Source organism: Borostomias antarcticus (assembly GCF_949987555.1).
Source record: "Borostomias antarcticus genome assembly, chromosome: 24".
Lineage (NCBI taxonomy): Eukaryota > Metazoa > Chordata > Actinopteri > Stomiiformes > Stomiidae > Borostomias > Borostomias antarcticus.
In genome coordinates, this window is record NC_140257.1 from 3,553,119 (window position 1) to 3,570,352 (window position 17,234).

Sequence of the window (17,234 nt, forward strand, 5' to 3'; positions counted from 1 at the left end):
AGCCGGAAGTGTGCATGAGTAATACTAAAAGGACAGGAAATAGCAAGTTAGGGAATATATGTTCCGCCTATGAACACGCCTTCTGGCGGCCATATGGATTACCTCAGTTTTCGAAAACTATACACTGTAAGAAATTAGCTTTGCTAATTAGCTTAATTGGCTTGTCTTGCGCAATAAATCACAGAAACCAAACATAATTGTGACTTGACTTACAGTGCAGAAATTTCTATGAATATGTTTCTTATATCAGGTAGTAAATTAATTTTGGTCCTGACATGTGGTCCAAACTTTTGCGGGCATCACACTACTAATAGTAATATTGAGGTCAAAAGTGGCACAATGTTATCACAAAGTCCTCTTGTAGTGACAAGACACAACGAGTAGTGACATGTTCTTTATTAGTCACATTCTACATCAAACAGGTAAGATGTTCTTCTGTTAGCTCCTACAGTAGATTGTGCACACGCTAAGCAAGAGGTAAAAGAATTATAAGAGAAAGACATTTTGTATCAATCATTAAGCTAATGTTATAGTCCAATAACAGAACCTGAAACCACCACCACGTTTAAACAGACACCAACCGTACTGTAATAGCCTAGTTCATTTAAACAGACTCCAACCGTACTGTAATAGCCTAGTTCATTAAAACAGACACCAACCGTACTGTAATAGCCTAGTTCATTTAAACAGACACCAACCGTACTGTAATAGCCTAGTTCATTTAAACAGACTACAACCGCACTGTTCATTTAAACAGACACCAACCGTACTGTAATAGCCTAGTTCATTTAAACAGACACCAACCGTACTGTAATAGCCTAGTTCATTTAAACAGACACCAACCGTACTGTAATAGCCTAGTCAATTTAAACAGACACCAACCGTACTGTAATAGCCTAGTTCATTTAAACAGACTACAACCGTACTGTAATAGCCTAGTTCATTTAAACAGACACCAGCCGTACTGTAATAGCCTAGTTCATTTAAACAGACACCAACCGTACAGTAATAGCCTAGTTCATTTAAACAGACACCAACCGTACTGTAATAGCCTAGTTCATTTTAACAGACACCAACCGTACTGTAATAGCCTAGTTCATTTAAACAGACACCAACCGTACTGTAATAGCCTAGTTCATTTAAACAGACACCAACCGTACTGTAATAGCCTAGTCAATTTAAACAGACACCAACTGAAGTGTAATAGTTCATCTAAACAGACCTCTGCGTACTGTAATAGTTGACTGGCTCTAACATTAGACACAAGGCAAGCTTTAGCTGATAACACTGCTATATCTCACAAACAAATGAAAACAAAGAATACAACTGACTTATTCTCCTGAACAGTAGTTTACTCCCCTCTGAATGCCAACATTAGATTATCATTATCATACATTTACCAACACTTGACTGTATGTTAATCATTAGTTAATATATGGTGAAAAAAAGCAATACATTAGTGCAACAAGGACTCTCATACTGGAGTATATGTTAGGTTTGAAGACCTGTCCTGAAGTTGAAGCAGTCCTGAAGCTCCCAAGTACAGTGGATTCTCATGTAGATTATTGACTTAAGGTGAATATACTGTAACATTACAATAATGCATATTTGTTGGCAAAGGATGGATACAGTGTGATAAACCTTGGCCTGGTTATCCTCTAGCAGAGACAGGTTAAGACCTGTAGGAACCAAGTAAACAGGCCTTTGTACAGACCTCTAACCTGCCACAAAGAGTGTCTGAAGTTATCAGTGATGTTTGGTGTCAGACTCAGGATGTCCTCCAGTCACTTGTCCTGCTAATGCTGTTTCTCCACAGACACCCAGTTTAGACTAGAAACCAGAGGGAAATGACTCCAACTCTCATACATGACTATTATTGATATGTGGATCTTATAACCCTGGTACAGTTGATTAATAACACCCAGGACAGTGCATTATTGATTATTAACACCCAGGACAGTGCATTATTGATTAATAACACCCAGGACAGTGCATTATTGATTAATAACACACAGGACAGTGCATTATTGATTAATAACACCCAGGACAGTGCAATTTTGATTAATAACACCCAGGACAGTGCATTATTGATTAATAACACCCAGGACAGTGCATTATTGATTCAGAACACACAGGACAATGCATTATTGATTAATAACACCCAGGACAGTGCATTTTCGATTAATAACACCCAGGACAGTGCATTATTGATTAATGACACCCAGGACAGTGCATTATTGATTCAGAACACACAGGACAATGCCTTATTTGCGTATTAAAGGGAATATTTTTGTTGCATATAGAGAGACAAACTCATAACACATACTGTATGTATGGCCTTCTTAAGACAGTATTGGTTGGAGCAAAGATATTGTATTACGCTCAAGCATTTTAGCGTTATTTCAGTTAAACTGAGATTTCTAGTTAGAAGGAAGCTCTAATATCAGGTCTAGTTCAGCAGTGGATTCAGAAACAGACCTGCAAACCTGAGAAGATAAAAGAAAACCGTTACAATGACCATCAGGCACAGTCAGTTGTAGTAGTTGGTGAAACTTTTCTGTGACAAGAGGAGTCTCACCTTAGCTAGCAGGCACCAGCATCCGCCCTGTGAAATAAACACAGAGAGGGTGAAGAGACAGAGGTGACACAATCACTATGTGATATTTCAACAAATAAATCAACATTGCTGCCACCATCCACTGAACACAGGAGCAGTATTCTTGAAAAATACATCTCTCAATGTATAAGTGAATCTTTCTTACATCATGATTATTTACAGTGTGCTGCGTACATAACACACAGATGACTGTGAAGACTGGATGACTATGAAGACTGTACATGTTCTCTACACACAGATGACTATGAAGACTGTACATGTTCTCTACACACAGATGACTATGAAGACTGTACATGTTCTCTACACACAGCTGATGACTCACCATTGGATTTCTTCTTCTGGTAGTAGATGAGTCCAGCCAGTGCAAAGACCAGTCCCAGCACCAGCCCAGACGCCCCGATGGCGATCTTATTCCTCTCAGACTCAGGCAGGGACGGGTCTGTCAAGGAGAAATGACCCTTCTGTTAGCATGTGATGACACTGTAGCTGTCCTGTATGTAGCTTCTGACAGACCACCATCTATCATACGCTAGCACACACAGTCACAGTCAGGGTCATTCAGGTACCCAGCCACAACACAGCACTCGTACCCTGCTCACCTGAACTCACCCCAGTACACCATGACAACACCCTAACAACAGCTGAACAGTGAACTCACCCTAGTACACCATGACAACACCCTAACAACAGCTGAGCAGTGAACTCACCCTAGTACACCATGACAACACCCTAACAACGGCTGAGCAGTGAACTCACCCTAGTACACCATGACAACACCCAAACAACAGCTGAGCAGTGAACTCACCCTAGTACACAATGACAACACCCTAACAACAGCTGGACAGTGAACTCACCCTAGTACACCATGACAACACCCTAACAACAGCTGGACAGTGAACTCACCCCAGTGCTTCACGAGGGGTCTGTCCAGGCTGGCGTGCTCCACCATGCAGGAGATCTTCTCCCCGGATCTGGGCGTGTACTCCAGTTGGGAGTGGAACTGGTAGTACCAGTCACCGTTGACCGACTCCTCAGTGGAGATCACGTCTGAGGTCACTTCCTGTCCATCCCTCTTCCAGGTCACTCTGATCTTTTTGGGGTAGAAGTCATAGGCGCTGCACACCAGCATGGCAGGGTGTCTGCCACTAGAGGGGGTCACTGAGAGAAGTTTGACAGAGGGCTCCACTGATAGTGGAGGAAAAACAGCAACACATTAGTTCATATAACACTATCATTCATATCATATTGATCAGGGTTCTGTTCTCTATTAATTAACTCTATTATTGGTCTTTATTATATATACTGTATTATTGGTCTTTATTATATGTACTGTATTATTGGTCTTTATTATATATACTGTATTATTGGTCTTTAATATGTCTACTCTATTATTGGTCTTTAATATGTCTACTCTATTATTGGTCTTTAATATGTCTACTCTATTATTGGTCTTTAATATGTCTACTCTATTATTGGTCTTTAATATGTCTACTCTATTATTGGTCTTTAATATGTCTACTCTATTATTGATCTTTAATATGTCTACTCTATTATTGGTCTTTAATATGTCTACTCTATTATTGATATTTAATATGTCTACTCTATTATTGATCTTTAATATGTCTACTCTATTATTGGTCTTTAATATGTCTACTCTATTATTGATCTTTAATATGTCTACTCTATTATTGGTCTTTAATATGTCTACTCTATTATTGGTCTTTAATATGTCTACTCTATTATTGATCTTTAATATGTCTACTCTATTATTGGTCTTTAATATGTCTACTCTATTATTGATCTTTAATATGTCTACTCTATTATTGGTCTTTAATATGTCTACTCTATTATTGATCTTTAATATGTCTACTCTATTATAGGTCTTTAATATGTCTACTCTATTATTGATCTTTAATATGTCTACTCTATTATTGATCTTTAATATGTCTACTCTATTATTGATCTTTAATATGTCTACTCTATTATTGATCTTTAATATGTCTACTCTATTATTGGTCTTTAATATGTCTACTCTATTATTGGTCTTTAATATGTCTACTCTATTATTGGTCTTTAAACTCTCTAAGCGCACGAGCCCTCTCCCACCGGCTGCGCAGAGGTTTTGCATGCGGTTGGACTTTCCTAGATTTACTGCAAGGTCGGGAATTGTAAGCATTTCTCGGTTAATGTGCACAATCCCCGACCTTGTGGGAGATGTGAGGAATACTAACCAATTCCTCACATCTCCCTCAAGGTGGGGGAATGTGCACATTACCCGGGAGATGTGAGAAACGCACATGTTCCTCCTACATTCCCCGCGAGGTCGGGGATGTGCGCAATAACCGGGAAAAGCTCACATCCCCGTTTTCTCACATTGACCGTAACATATCCACCAGAAGCTTCATTACAGGTTTTGTAGTGAACAGATGAAAGAGGTGTCGTATCATCTGGTGAGTGAGAGATGTGATGTTGTTGTGGTGAGGAGGGCAGCTCACCTGTCTTCTCCAGTACGTGAGGGAGGCGGAGCTCAGCGTTGGGCTTGCAGACACGCTCCAGCTCCCCTCGCCAACGAGCCAGGTAAGCAGGATTATCATTCCAGATCTTAGCATTATACAGACCATAGTCAGTGTATCCCTCAAACCTGCCCTTAGTGCTGTTGAACCTCAAGAACTCAATCTTATTATAAATATTAGAGTCTATGAGCTCATGCGGTTGCTCTGTAGAGTATAAGCAGTGTATCACCCTGTACAGCTCATATCCACCTGAAATATTGAAGAACAAATAATGCATAATTACAGTTTTCATTTGAATTCATTACACACTTTATTTCCTCATAATTCATGATAATCATGTCAAAGAACAATTCAGAAACATTTAATACAAATGTTATATGAAACAATATGCAACAATAAGATCACTGCCATTAGTTCATTGATGGAAAACTAATTATCCCTGGTAATACCATAGACTTTATACAGACTGTATTATACAGACTCACGGTGTGTAGTTTATGATAATGTAGCCTACCTGCTTTTTGCGTGGACAGAACCACAGCCATGCAAATGGAAAACACAGTTGACAAGGACATGTTCCTCCAGCGTTCAACTTCTCAACTAGATGAAAGAGAGCAGAGCACTCAGATAATAAACTGACTCTTAACCAAACAAACCAATCTCTGCTTCAGAAAAACACATGTCACATGTTGCTAGGCAGAGGTCAAACAATGTACGTTCATTATTACTGTATGGTCGGTCACTAACAGTTCATTCTCAATCAGAACACAGTCATTTACATAAATACAGCATTGTTTTTAAACATTGACAAACATTTAATTCAGTTTTACTTTGTATTGAGTTAGAGCGTTGTTTACTCATGTTTGGCTCTTCAGGCTGTCACACTCAGTTCTCCTAAATTCAGCCATGCCAACCATATTGACAGTGTTACAGCAACAGACAGACATATCTCTTTATAGGGCAGCACAAGGAATAGCACAGGTATCAACTGACCACTTAAAACTCAATTAACCAATTAGATCCAAATCAACAATATCCTGAGTAGCCATTTTGGCCATTCGTGCAAGGTTTCCTCAGCAAAACAAGGTCTGAGCTGATCCGTGCCATGCCTATGCCACAATGTGTGTTTCTGCTTATGGACCGTGTGCTTGGGATCAAATGAGATACCGGGAAAATGATTCATGTTTACAATATGGGAGCGACTGATGTTGAAGAGCAAGCTCTGAAAACATTTGCATCTGGAGAAGTGTTTCTGTCTGAAAACTACAAACCTGAGACATTATGATGAAAGACAATGATGTATTTCCACCCAAAATGTTTTATTTATCAAGCAAAGCATGTAATTGTTGATGTAATTTCTTCACAGAGAGGAGAACTGAGAAGACTTGAATTATACACTGAACTGAACATTTCTTTTCTCTCTCTTTTGTCTCTTGTGTAGGACCCTTGGACCAATCAGATGAGTCTTTTCCAGCCTCATCATCTGTATCTAGGTAGACGCTCACATGGCTGTTCAGGCTTGTAGTGTAAATGCACAGTGGATGAGAACTTAGCAGGTAACGCAGGGATAGAATACATAGAGTTGGGGTGTCAGAGGCCTCTCACATAAAGGTCTTTATGTAAAAAGAAGATAATGATCATCAGATTGATGGGGACTTGAAAGTGTACAGTACATAACATGAAGCCTATAATGCCATTAGGGAAGTGGCTGATTATATGCTTCAGTTATAGTAGAACTAGATGACTAATGGCTATCATGTACAAGTGGCATGACGGAATTATTCAATTAATTATTTTACCTTTTTACATTAATATGATAACTCATGTACTGACAAAATGCATAATTGAATCAATCTACCCCCTGAAAACAACAACAAAGAAAGATTATGGCTACGTTCCTATCCACTTACATCAACTGTTGGGGTGAGAATCTCACTGATCCTGTTTCACAGAAACCAGGCTGTCCAGACAAACCAGTCTGGAGAAGTCCCTAAATATTGAAACCATAAAACTATGGAGCGACTTAAGACAGAAGAATATCTTCAGATTTTTTAGAGCTCCAAAGATTAGAGGAAGGCTTCTATCTATACAACCACTATTCTGGAGGGTATGTGGGCGTATGGAAGCTGATCATGAACATGTATTCTGGAGCTACCAGAAGATGTGTGTCTGTGCGTGCGTGTGTCAGTGTACAGTGTTACAGTATATAAAATATCATTTCCGTGTGTTTGGTTAGCTGGGACCTGTACTGAGGGCATCAAAGGTCAGCCTACACGTTACACAGAACACAATGATACACCCGTATCATTCAGTCAATCATAAATCAATCACATGATACCCCTGCCTCATTCAAAACAGTCAATCATTCAAACAGGTGGCGCAGTACCTAGTACTGTCGCCTCACAGCAGTCATTCAAACAATCAATCATAAATCAATCAAATGATGTGGCTGTATCATTCAAACGGTCAATCATAAATCAATCAAATGATACAGCAAACAAACATCTTTATTTGACAATTGGAGAGTAGGACGCGCCTTCCCAGAAAAAATGACTTGTGGAGCTCAACCAAAAATCCTTAAAGGTGGGGTAGGTAGTTTGATGTCAACAAGGCCTCGGATTGGTAATCATTTAAAAAAAAAAACGCCCGTTCCTCCTGTCAATCATGATGTAATCCCTCCCTCCAAACATGACTGGTAGGTGTGACCAGATAGAGACCCTGATTGGTCAATACATTTGGGCGCGGTGCATTCTTTGAATCCAAAATACAGAGGCAGCGGTAAACACGGAGATCCAAGTTTATTCTCAGAGCACTTCTGTTACTGATAACTGAAAGGATATTATGACAATCTTACCAAATAAAGCCAAAAGCAAACTACCTATCGCACCTTTAAGTCTTTTTCTCTGAATTATTTGATGAATTATGTCTAATGTTTTCCCCCCTGAAAACAACAATGACTGTGGCAAAGTACCTATCCTCTAACCTACAGGAAGTCTTTAAATTCTGGCCATGTGTCCAACCTTCTTTATCAGCCAACCAGCTGTAGGCTAGTTATAGTTTATATTACAGTCATTTGTACAGTCAGTTTAAAACAGTCATCTGCATAACAACAGCCTTCAGGTGCAGGAAACTCTTCATCTGATGGTAATATGCGTACCTGGTCAAACACTACTGTACTTAGAAACCCAACCACCCCCTGAGTGAATGAATAACATTGAACATGGCCAGAAAGAGTTGAATTTAAATAAAAACAACTTGGCTTTATCTGTCTGTATCTCTTCAAAATGACTGATATTTAGATTTATAAATGTTCATTTCTCTATTCTTCAACCTGGACCATGGTGTGAGTTTCTGTACTGTGTGATGATATGACAGAGGTCTGTTCCATGTTCTGTGGTCTGTCCTGTTCCTCATCTCAGGGCCGGTCAGTGCTGCTACAGCAGGGTGTTTACCTCCAGCTTCCCCTCCACTGAAAGACATGAGGTCTGGAAAGTCCCACATCTCCACTTTCACTTCACTAATCTCTCATCAGCCAATGGCAGATTTTATGTGAGAGTTGTTCTTACCATGTCATCTGTTGCTAGGTGAGGTGATTCTGATCACAGGAGCAGAACAAGTGTGCACTGTGGCTGGGGCATAAGGGGTGGGCAGGAGGATATGTAGCACCTCCTATTGGGCTTAGGGGTCATTACAGCTTAAGTGCACCTCAATGCCCCTCCACCCACTTATCCAGCTCCTATATAGGCAGGAAGACTTTACAGGTAGACAAACAGACAGACACACAGGCAGGCCGGCTGGCAGAGAAAAAGCAACATGTTTTCACATCCATCACACTGAAGCTAACCTGGAAACAAGCTGCATTCCTTTAGTGTTCGGTTCTGAATTATTTGATGAATTATTTCATTTTTTGTACCCGGAAACCAACCTGTCCAGACAAACCAGTCTGGAGAAGTCCCTAAATATTGAAACCATAAAACTATGGAGCGACTTTGGACAGAAGAATATCGTCAGATGTTATAGAAATGCTTCAGACTCTTTGCATCACCAGTTACTAAGAGAAGCTGTATATAACTGAGAGCTACATCAACTCCTCCTATTGTGTGTGTGTGTGTGTGTATGTGTGTTAGTATACTGTATATGAAATATAATTTCTATGTGTTTGTTGAACCAGGACACTTCACCGTCCAGGTTAGAGGTCATCAAAGGTCAGACCACACGTTACACAGGACACAATGATACCCCTGCATCATTCAAACCGTCAATCATAAATCTATCAAATGATATCCCTGAATCATTCAAACCATCAATCATAAATCTATCAAATAATATCCCTGAATCATTCAAACCATCAATCATAAATCTATCAAATTATATCCCTGCATTATTTAAACAGTCAATCATACATAATTTTCACAGCCTTTCCCAAAAAGATACTAAACCAAAAGTGAAGCATGCTACACTCCCTGCCTAGCGTCGTTTGTATTAAATGACCGCTTGCCAACATGGTGACCATGGACACCACACAATTAAAAACTGAAGACATGATTATATTGCACACAGAGAAGTGAAACATGAATGATATGGCTGAACTCTTTACCCAACACCAAAACCAAGGAATGCTGACCAGCAGAGTGTCCAGAGGAGTCAAGCAGCAAAGAGAAAGTACTGTAGAAACCTGAAGCTGACCTTAAACAACATATTATACCTATACAACAACTGGAGGCGTTTTTGGCCCCACATTGAAAATGACTGCATAAAGACACAGACTGTCAAGTAGTTCTCATAGAAAACTCATGTCAGCCAAAAGGCAATGAATTGTTTAATCATTTTAACACTTTGGGGAAGTGGACATGTTGTTGTTGTTGTTTCATGTTTATGAGATGTTATTTTACATACAAGAATATATCTATACCAGTGGTCAAAAGTAATTTTATGGTATGTATTTACTGTATTCACCGTGTTATTTTTTGTGACATTTGTGAATTGTAAATATTTTCACAACATTTCACTGATGGCCAGCTGTCATGATCACTTTGAGCCACTATTAGAAACATCCTCAACATTTTTTTTTAAAGCCAGTCGGTCCGATTGTAATACTTTAAAAAATCAAATAATATTAAGCCAATAATTTATTTTACTCACAATTACTTTATGTTATAGTGTTTTGCAATTCATGTAGTACATTTAGTAATCCGTCTTTTTGGGGATTTTGAATGGCCATGTTGTGGTTCTCTCTGTGCATTCATGGTTGAATTCAACACTAGAGAGAGAGAGAGAGAGAGAGAGATGGGGAGAGGGAAGCTTTATATATAATCTGTTTGTGTGAATGAATGAATGAATAGTTCATTCGTGGCGAGGCAGACACCTTCTCATGGTCAGTAGCTGCGATTAACCACAGTAAGCGAAGCAAAGTCTGCCAACAGCCTGGCCCTGTTGTACGATCCCAAGGGCTCAGCCAGCTTTGTCTCAGGTCGCTGGAAAACTGGGACCAATCCTGACTTGGCATTTGCGAGCGTCGGCGTTGATAACCGGCTCCCTGATAGACGCGTGCTAGGAAAGTTCCTGTGGTCCCAACATCGACCATCGCTGATAACCATGCCTAAACTCGTGGACCTCGTCCCGAGCGAACCGGTGGCCATTAACTCCATCGACTTCTCACACTCCAGCCGCAAGGCATGGAGCATCCTTAACAACCTCACTGGTAGGTCCAGACACTCCCCCCATCACTGCCCCATCTTTGCAAACAAAATCGCATCACAATTTGTGAAAAGTGGGACACCTGAGGGCAAAGACCGCGGATCGTCACGTCTCGTGGCTAAAGAAGTGTCTGACCTCTGGAAGGACACAACTCCTAGCGGTGGTAACATCTCTGGTGAATTCACACCAGAGGAGTTTGCTGCTGCCCTCCAGCATGTAAGGCCAGGGAAAGCCCCAGGGCCTGATTCTATCTGCCCAGAGCTTATACTCCATGCCAAGCCTTTCTTGAAGTCCTGGTTAAGAGCGTTCCTCTCTTCCTGCTTGCAACAACTCAAGATCACGGTAGCAGGATACTTGACTGCAGTGACTGATAGAAGACTGTGGAAAACGTTGACCAGGTCCAGACTGAGCGGACACAGCCTGGCCATAGAACCAGGGTCCAGACTGAGGGGACACAGCCTGGCCATAGAACCAGGGTCCAGACTGAGGGGACACAGCCTGGCCATAGAACCAGGGTCCAGACTGAGGGGACACAGCCTGGCCATAGAACCAGGGTCCAGACTGAGGGGACACAGCCTGGCCATAGAACCAGGTCCAGACTGAGGGGGGACAGCCTGGCCATAGAACCAGGGTCCAGACTGAGGGGACACAGCCTGGCCATAGAACCAGGGTCCAGACTGAGGGGACACAGTCTGGCCATAGAACCAGGCCGCCGCAGGCAGTACTGGCTACCCAAGGAGGCCAGGCTGTGTTCACTTTGTCATCAGGGAGATGTTGAAACACAATCTCACTTCTTATTATAATGTGAGAAATATGAACATTTAAGAGAGATTTTCTTTGATCAAATAAATAATATATATCCTGAGTTTATTCACCTCCCTGATCCCGAGAAACTGACATATTTATGTGGAGAGAAAAGTCAGTGTGCATTATTAGCTGCTAAATATGTTGACTGTTGCCATACATTAAGGGAAACAAGTTCTACTGTATAGCAAACATCTCAGAGTGATTACATCTGAAGGATATTGCCAGATCCCCATGTTATTTAAAAAAAAAATTGAACTGTTGTTAAATGCTTTTGATTGTATTGTTGATATATAGCTTCATGTTTTGTTGCGTATGTTATGTTATGTTTTTATACTATATTAGTATACTATACTATCTAACTAATTACTATCACATAATCACTGATACTCACTCCGCAGGGCTGGGTCTGGGTACGGGAGCTGAACACGCAGCAACCCAGACCCCTCACTGTCAGAGATAACACACCCTCACACTCACTTTTGATTTATTTATTCATACATAATCTGAATGTTGATTTTCTGAATGTTGATTTTATGTACTGCTTTGGCAATGTGGGTTATTTTCAACTATTGTGCCAATAAAGCTTATTTGAATTTGAGAGAGAGAGAGAGAGAGAGAGAGAGAGAGACTGAAAGAGGGAGGTTTGTATGTCTGTTTGGAAACACGCTGCCATCCTTTTTTTTCTGAATTATTTGATGAATTGTTTCAAATGTTTTACCCCCTGGAAACAACAATGTTCGGGTTTCCTGAACACGTTTGAAGCACTTAACTTAACTTAACACTTAACTCCAAAGTACGTCTTAAGGGTTCCTTAAGGAGGTTCTTTATCGGGAAACCCGGCCAATGACTGTGGCAAAGTAGCTTTCCTCTGACCTACAGCAAGTCTTTAAGAAACTGCTGGGGTGATAATCTAAGGAAACCAATCTGTCCAGACAAACCAGTCTGGAGAATCCCTGAATATTAAAACCATAAAAATGAACCAATAGAAATGCTCCAGACTGTTTTCATCACCAGTTACTAAGGGAAGCTGTGTACAGTATAACTGAGAGCTACATCAACTGCTCTTAGTGTGTGTGTGTGTGTGTGTGTGTGTGTGTGTGGTTGTGTGTGTGTGTGTGTGTGTGCATGCATGTGTCTGTGTGTGTGCATGTGTGCGTGTGTGTGTTGTAGAAGATTTTTTAACTGATCTAGTCAAAAAGGATTTGCCAAGATTCGCTCAAAGAGGTTAAGTCTGGTTTATTGAGAAAACATACGAGCACAAGGACTTCAGAGGAAACGCACGTGAGTGGTTCATCCAACAGAAGTGCCGCAGTCTTGTCTTGCGCGGCCTTATATTCAAGCAATACACAGGTATGACGCTTCCAGGGATGTGATTGGCTAAACCATTGTACACGTCATATTAAATGGCAGGCATCATCAACAGTGGTCGAGAATACAGACACGTGACATGAGAAAAGGCGGTAATTCTTGCAGGGACAATGGGACAAAGGATGGTTATATATATATATAATTTCTGTGTGTTTGTTGGGCCAGGACCCTGTACCATACAGGTCAGAGGTCATCAAAGTTGAGCCATATATATTACCCCTGTATCATTCAAACAGTCAATCATAAACCAATCAAATGATAAATGATACCCCTGCATCATTCAAACAGTCAATCATGAATAATCTTCACAGCGTTTCACAGTTGTTTTTTTACAGAGTGCTAAACAAAATACTAAACCCAAAGTGAAGCATGCTACACTCCCTGCCTAGCGTCGTTTGTGTCAAATTACCACTTGCCAACATGGTGAAAACCCACCACACAATTAAACACTGAAGACCTGATTCTACACAGAGAAGTAGAAGTGAATCATGAATGATATGGCTGGACTCTTTACCCAACACCAAAACCAAGGAATGCTGACAAGCAGAGTGTCCAGAGGAGTCAAGCAGCAAAGAGAAAGTACTGTAGAAACCTGAAGCTGACCTAAAACAACATATTTGTACCTATATAACAACTGGAGGCGTTTCTGGCCCCACATTGAAAATGGCTGTATGAAGACACAGACTCTCAAGTAGTTCTCATAGAAGCCTCATGTAAGACCCAAGATAATGGATTGTTTAAAAAAAAATTCTGTGTGTGTGTGTGTGTGTGTGTGTGTGTGTGTGTGTGTGTGTGAAAGAGTGTGTGTGAAGGTTTCATGATGAACCTGTAGACCTGCCGTGTGTCTCAAGCTCTTGTGTGGCTGACGTGTGATTGGCTGACGTGTGATTGGCTGACGAGTGATTGGCTGACGTGTGATTGGCTGACGTGTGATTAGGCTGACGTGTAATTGGCTGACGTGTGAATGGCTAACGTGTGATTGGCTGACGTGTGATTGGCTGACGTGTGATTGGCTGACGTGTGATTGGCTAACGTGTGATTGGCTGACGTGTGATTGGCTGACGTGTGAATGGCTAACGTGTGATTGGCTGACGTGTGATTGGCTGACGTGTGATTGGCTAACGTGTGATTGGCTGACGTGTGTGCCCTTGGGCAAGAATGTGCCACAGGAATGTATGGTGCAGCATTCCGAAGGCATTCCCAGCGGTTCACTCTACTAGAAACTCACTCTTGGAAGTGCGCCGGATTGGTGCCAATTGTTGTCGTGTCAGCATTGTAATGCACAACTTGGCCTCTCCTTGTTATAAAATAACTTTAGCCAGTGCAACCTCCTATGCATGTCAGGGTTGCATTATGAATACTATAGCATATCGGATTATCAAAAATAGTTAGTAATAATTGTGCCCCCCATTGCAGTTCATTGGCCCAGCCTAGCACTGAGCCCTGGTGACGTGTGTGTGTGTGTTTGTGTGTGTGTGTGTGTGTGTGTGTGTGTGTGTGTGTGTGCTGTCACGTAGGCTATAGACTGATTGTCTTGGCTTGCATCCATGAAATATTGTAATGTTATAGGCCTACTGCATATTGAGAAAGACATTTTCGACCGGTATTGCGCAACACACGTGAGATGGGGACCCCCCCGAATATTGACGGGTATTTCGCACACTGATTACATCCACTTCCTGGTGGAGCTAGCTAATCAGGAGATGGAGGAGAATCTCAAGCGAATACAGAGGTGTGTTTTCTGTTAAACAACCTTGCCCATTGCGTGGTCATGAATCCCTGGTGAATTATATATTGTTCATATTTTGTTAAAGGACTTGATTCTCCCATAGGTTCTGTGTGTGCCTGCAGCCATATCACCTGCAGAACTACAAATCCCAGAAGAACTACGAGCCCCAGGAACACAGGGGCAGGAGGAGAGGATGTCAGTTTACAAACGTATGAGACACTAGAACCACCACGTCTGAGACACTAGAACCACCACGTCTGAGACGCTAGAACCACCACGTCTGAGACACTAGAACCACCACGTCTGAGACACTAGAACCACCACGTCTGAGACGCTAGAACCACCACGTATTTACAATTAAACACTGAAGACCTGATTCTACACAGAGAAGTAGAAGTGAAACATGAATGATATGGCTGAACTCTTTACCCAACACCAAAACCAAGGAATGCTGACCAGCAGAGTGTCCAGAGGAGTCAAGCAGCAAAGAGAAAGTACTGTAGAAACCTGAAGCTGACCTAAAACAACATATTTGTACCTATATAACAACTGGAGGTGTTTTTGGCCCCCCATTGAAAATGGCTGTATGAAGACAAAGACTCTCAAGTAGTTCTCATAGAAGCCTCATGTAAGACCCAAGATAATGGATTGTTTAATAATTTTAACACTTTGTTTTGATTTTTTGCATATGTTTCATGTTTATGAGCTGATATTTCATATACAAGAGCATATATATAGAAGCAGGGTTTTTCCTGGCTCAGAATGGGTCTTAGGAGATAAACCAAAAATCCTTAAGTCTTTTTTCTGAATCATTTGATGAATTATTTCAAAGGCCCCCCCCCCTCCCTGAAAACAACAATGACTGTGGCAAAGTACCTACCCTCTAACCTACAGGAAGTCTTTAAATTCTGGCCATGTGTCCAACCTTCTTTATCAGCCAACCAGCTGTAGGCTAGTTATAGTTTATATTACAGTCATTTGTACAGTCAGTTTAAAACAGTCATCTGCATAACAACAGCCTTCAGGTGCAGGAAACTCTTCATCTGATGGTAATATGCGTACCTGGTCAAACACTACTGTACTTAGAAACCCAACCACCCCCTGAGTGAATGAATAACATTGAACATGTCAAGAAAGAGAGTTGAATTTAAATAAAAACAACATGGCTTTATCTGTCTGTATGTCTTCAAAATGACTGATATTTAGATTTATGAATGTTCATTTCTCTATTCTTCAACCTGGACCATGGTGTGAGTTTCTGTACTGTGTGATGATATGACAGAGGTCTGTTCCATGTTCTGTGGTCTGTCCTGTTCCTCATCTCAGGGCCGGTCAGTGCTGCTACAGCAGGGTGTTTACCTCCAGCTTCCCCTCCACTGAAAGACATGAGGTCTGGAAAGTCCCACAACTCCACTTTCACTTCACTAATCTCTCATCAGCCAATGGCAGATTTTATGTGAGAGTTGTTCTTACCATGTCATCTGTTGAAATAGAAATAGAATAAATATTGAAACCATAAAAATATGGAGCGACTTTGGACAGAAGAATATTGTCAGATGTTATAGAAATGCTTCAGACTCTTTTCATCACCAGTTACTAAGAGAAGCTGTATATAACTGAGAGCTACATCAACTCCTCCTATCGTGTGTGTGTGTGTGTGTGTGTGTGTGTGAGTATACTGTATATGAAATAGAATTTATGTGTGTTTGTTGAACCAGGACACTTCACCGTACAGGTTAGAGTTCATCAAAGGTCAGCCCACACGTTACACAGGACACAATGATACCCCTGCATCATTCAAACCATCAATCATAAATCTATCAAATAATATCCCTGAATCATTAAAACGATCAATCATAAATCTATCAAATAATTTCCCTGAATCATTCAAACCGTCAATCATACTGTAAATGTATCAAATTATATCCCTGCATTATTTAAACAGTCAATCATACATCATTTTCACAGTGTTTCACAGGTTTTTTCACAGAGTGCTGAACAAGATACTAAACCAAAAGTGAAGCATGCTACACTCCCTGCCTAGCGTGGTTTTATTAAATGACCGCTTGCCAACATGGTGACCATGGACACCACACAATTAAAAACTGAAGACATGATTATATTGCACACAGAGAAGTCAATCAATCAATCAATCAAAGCTTTATTTGTATAGCGCATTTCATACCCAGAGGCAACACAATGCGCTTTACAGAGAACAAGGGAGGTGGGCAGACGTCCCACCCCTACATATTCCAGAGGGAAGCAAAAAAACAGTAATCACCCGGGGGCCAGATAAGTGAGCTGTAAAAATTCTTCCCTGACCCCTCTCAACAAGGCGATCGAGCAAGCTCCTGGAGTATGTTTGTCTACCGGCTTAGAACATTTATAAAGCAATAAATTACATTTTCAGAGTAAGAGAGGCTAATAACATCATAGGAGAGACATGGCAAACACTGGTGTGTGTCTGTGTGTGCGTGAATGTGCCTGGGCCCAGATAGAGGCA

The 17,234-nt window shown here is 41.0% G+C and overlaps 1 protein-coding gene across 1 annotated transcript; it reads right to left on the bottom strand.

Annotated features, from left to right (window-relative positions):
* Positions 1–2,579: 2,579 nt before the first annotated feature.
* LOC311325243 (rano class II histocompatibility antigen, A beta chain-like) lies at positions 2,580–5,700 on the bottom strand (the record flags this gene model as incomplete). Its single annotated transcript, XM_084457911.1, has 5 exons — positions 5,645–5,700; positions 5,113–5,379; positions 3,521–3,802; positions 2,940–3,056; positions 2,580–2,605 (listed from the first exon to the last, which is right to left on the bottom strand). Exons 1-5 carry the CDS (start codon positions 5,673–5,675, stop codon positions 2,580–2,582), a joined length of 723 nt encoding a protein of 240 aa, XP_084314037.1. The 5' UTR covers positions 5,676–5,700.
* Between the last annotated feature and the right edge of the window lie 11,534 nt (positions 5,701–17,234).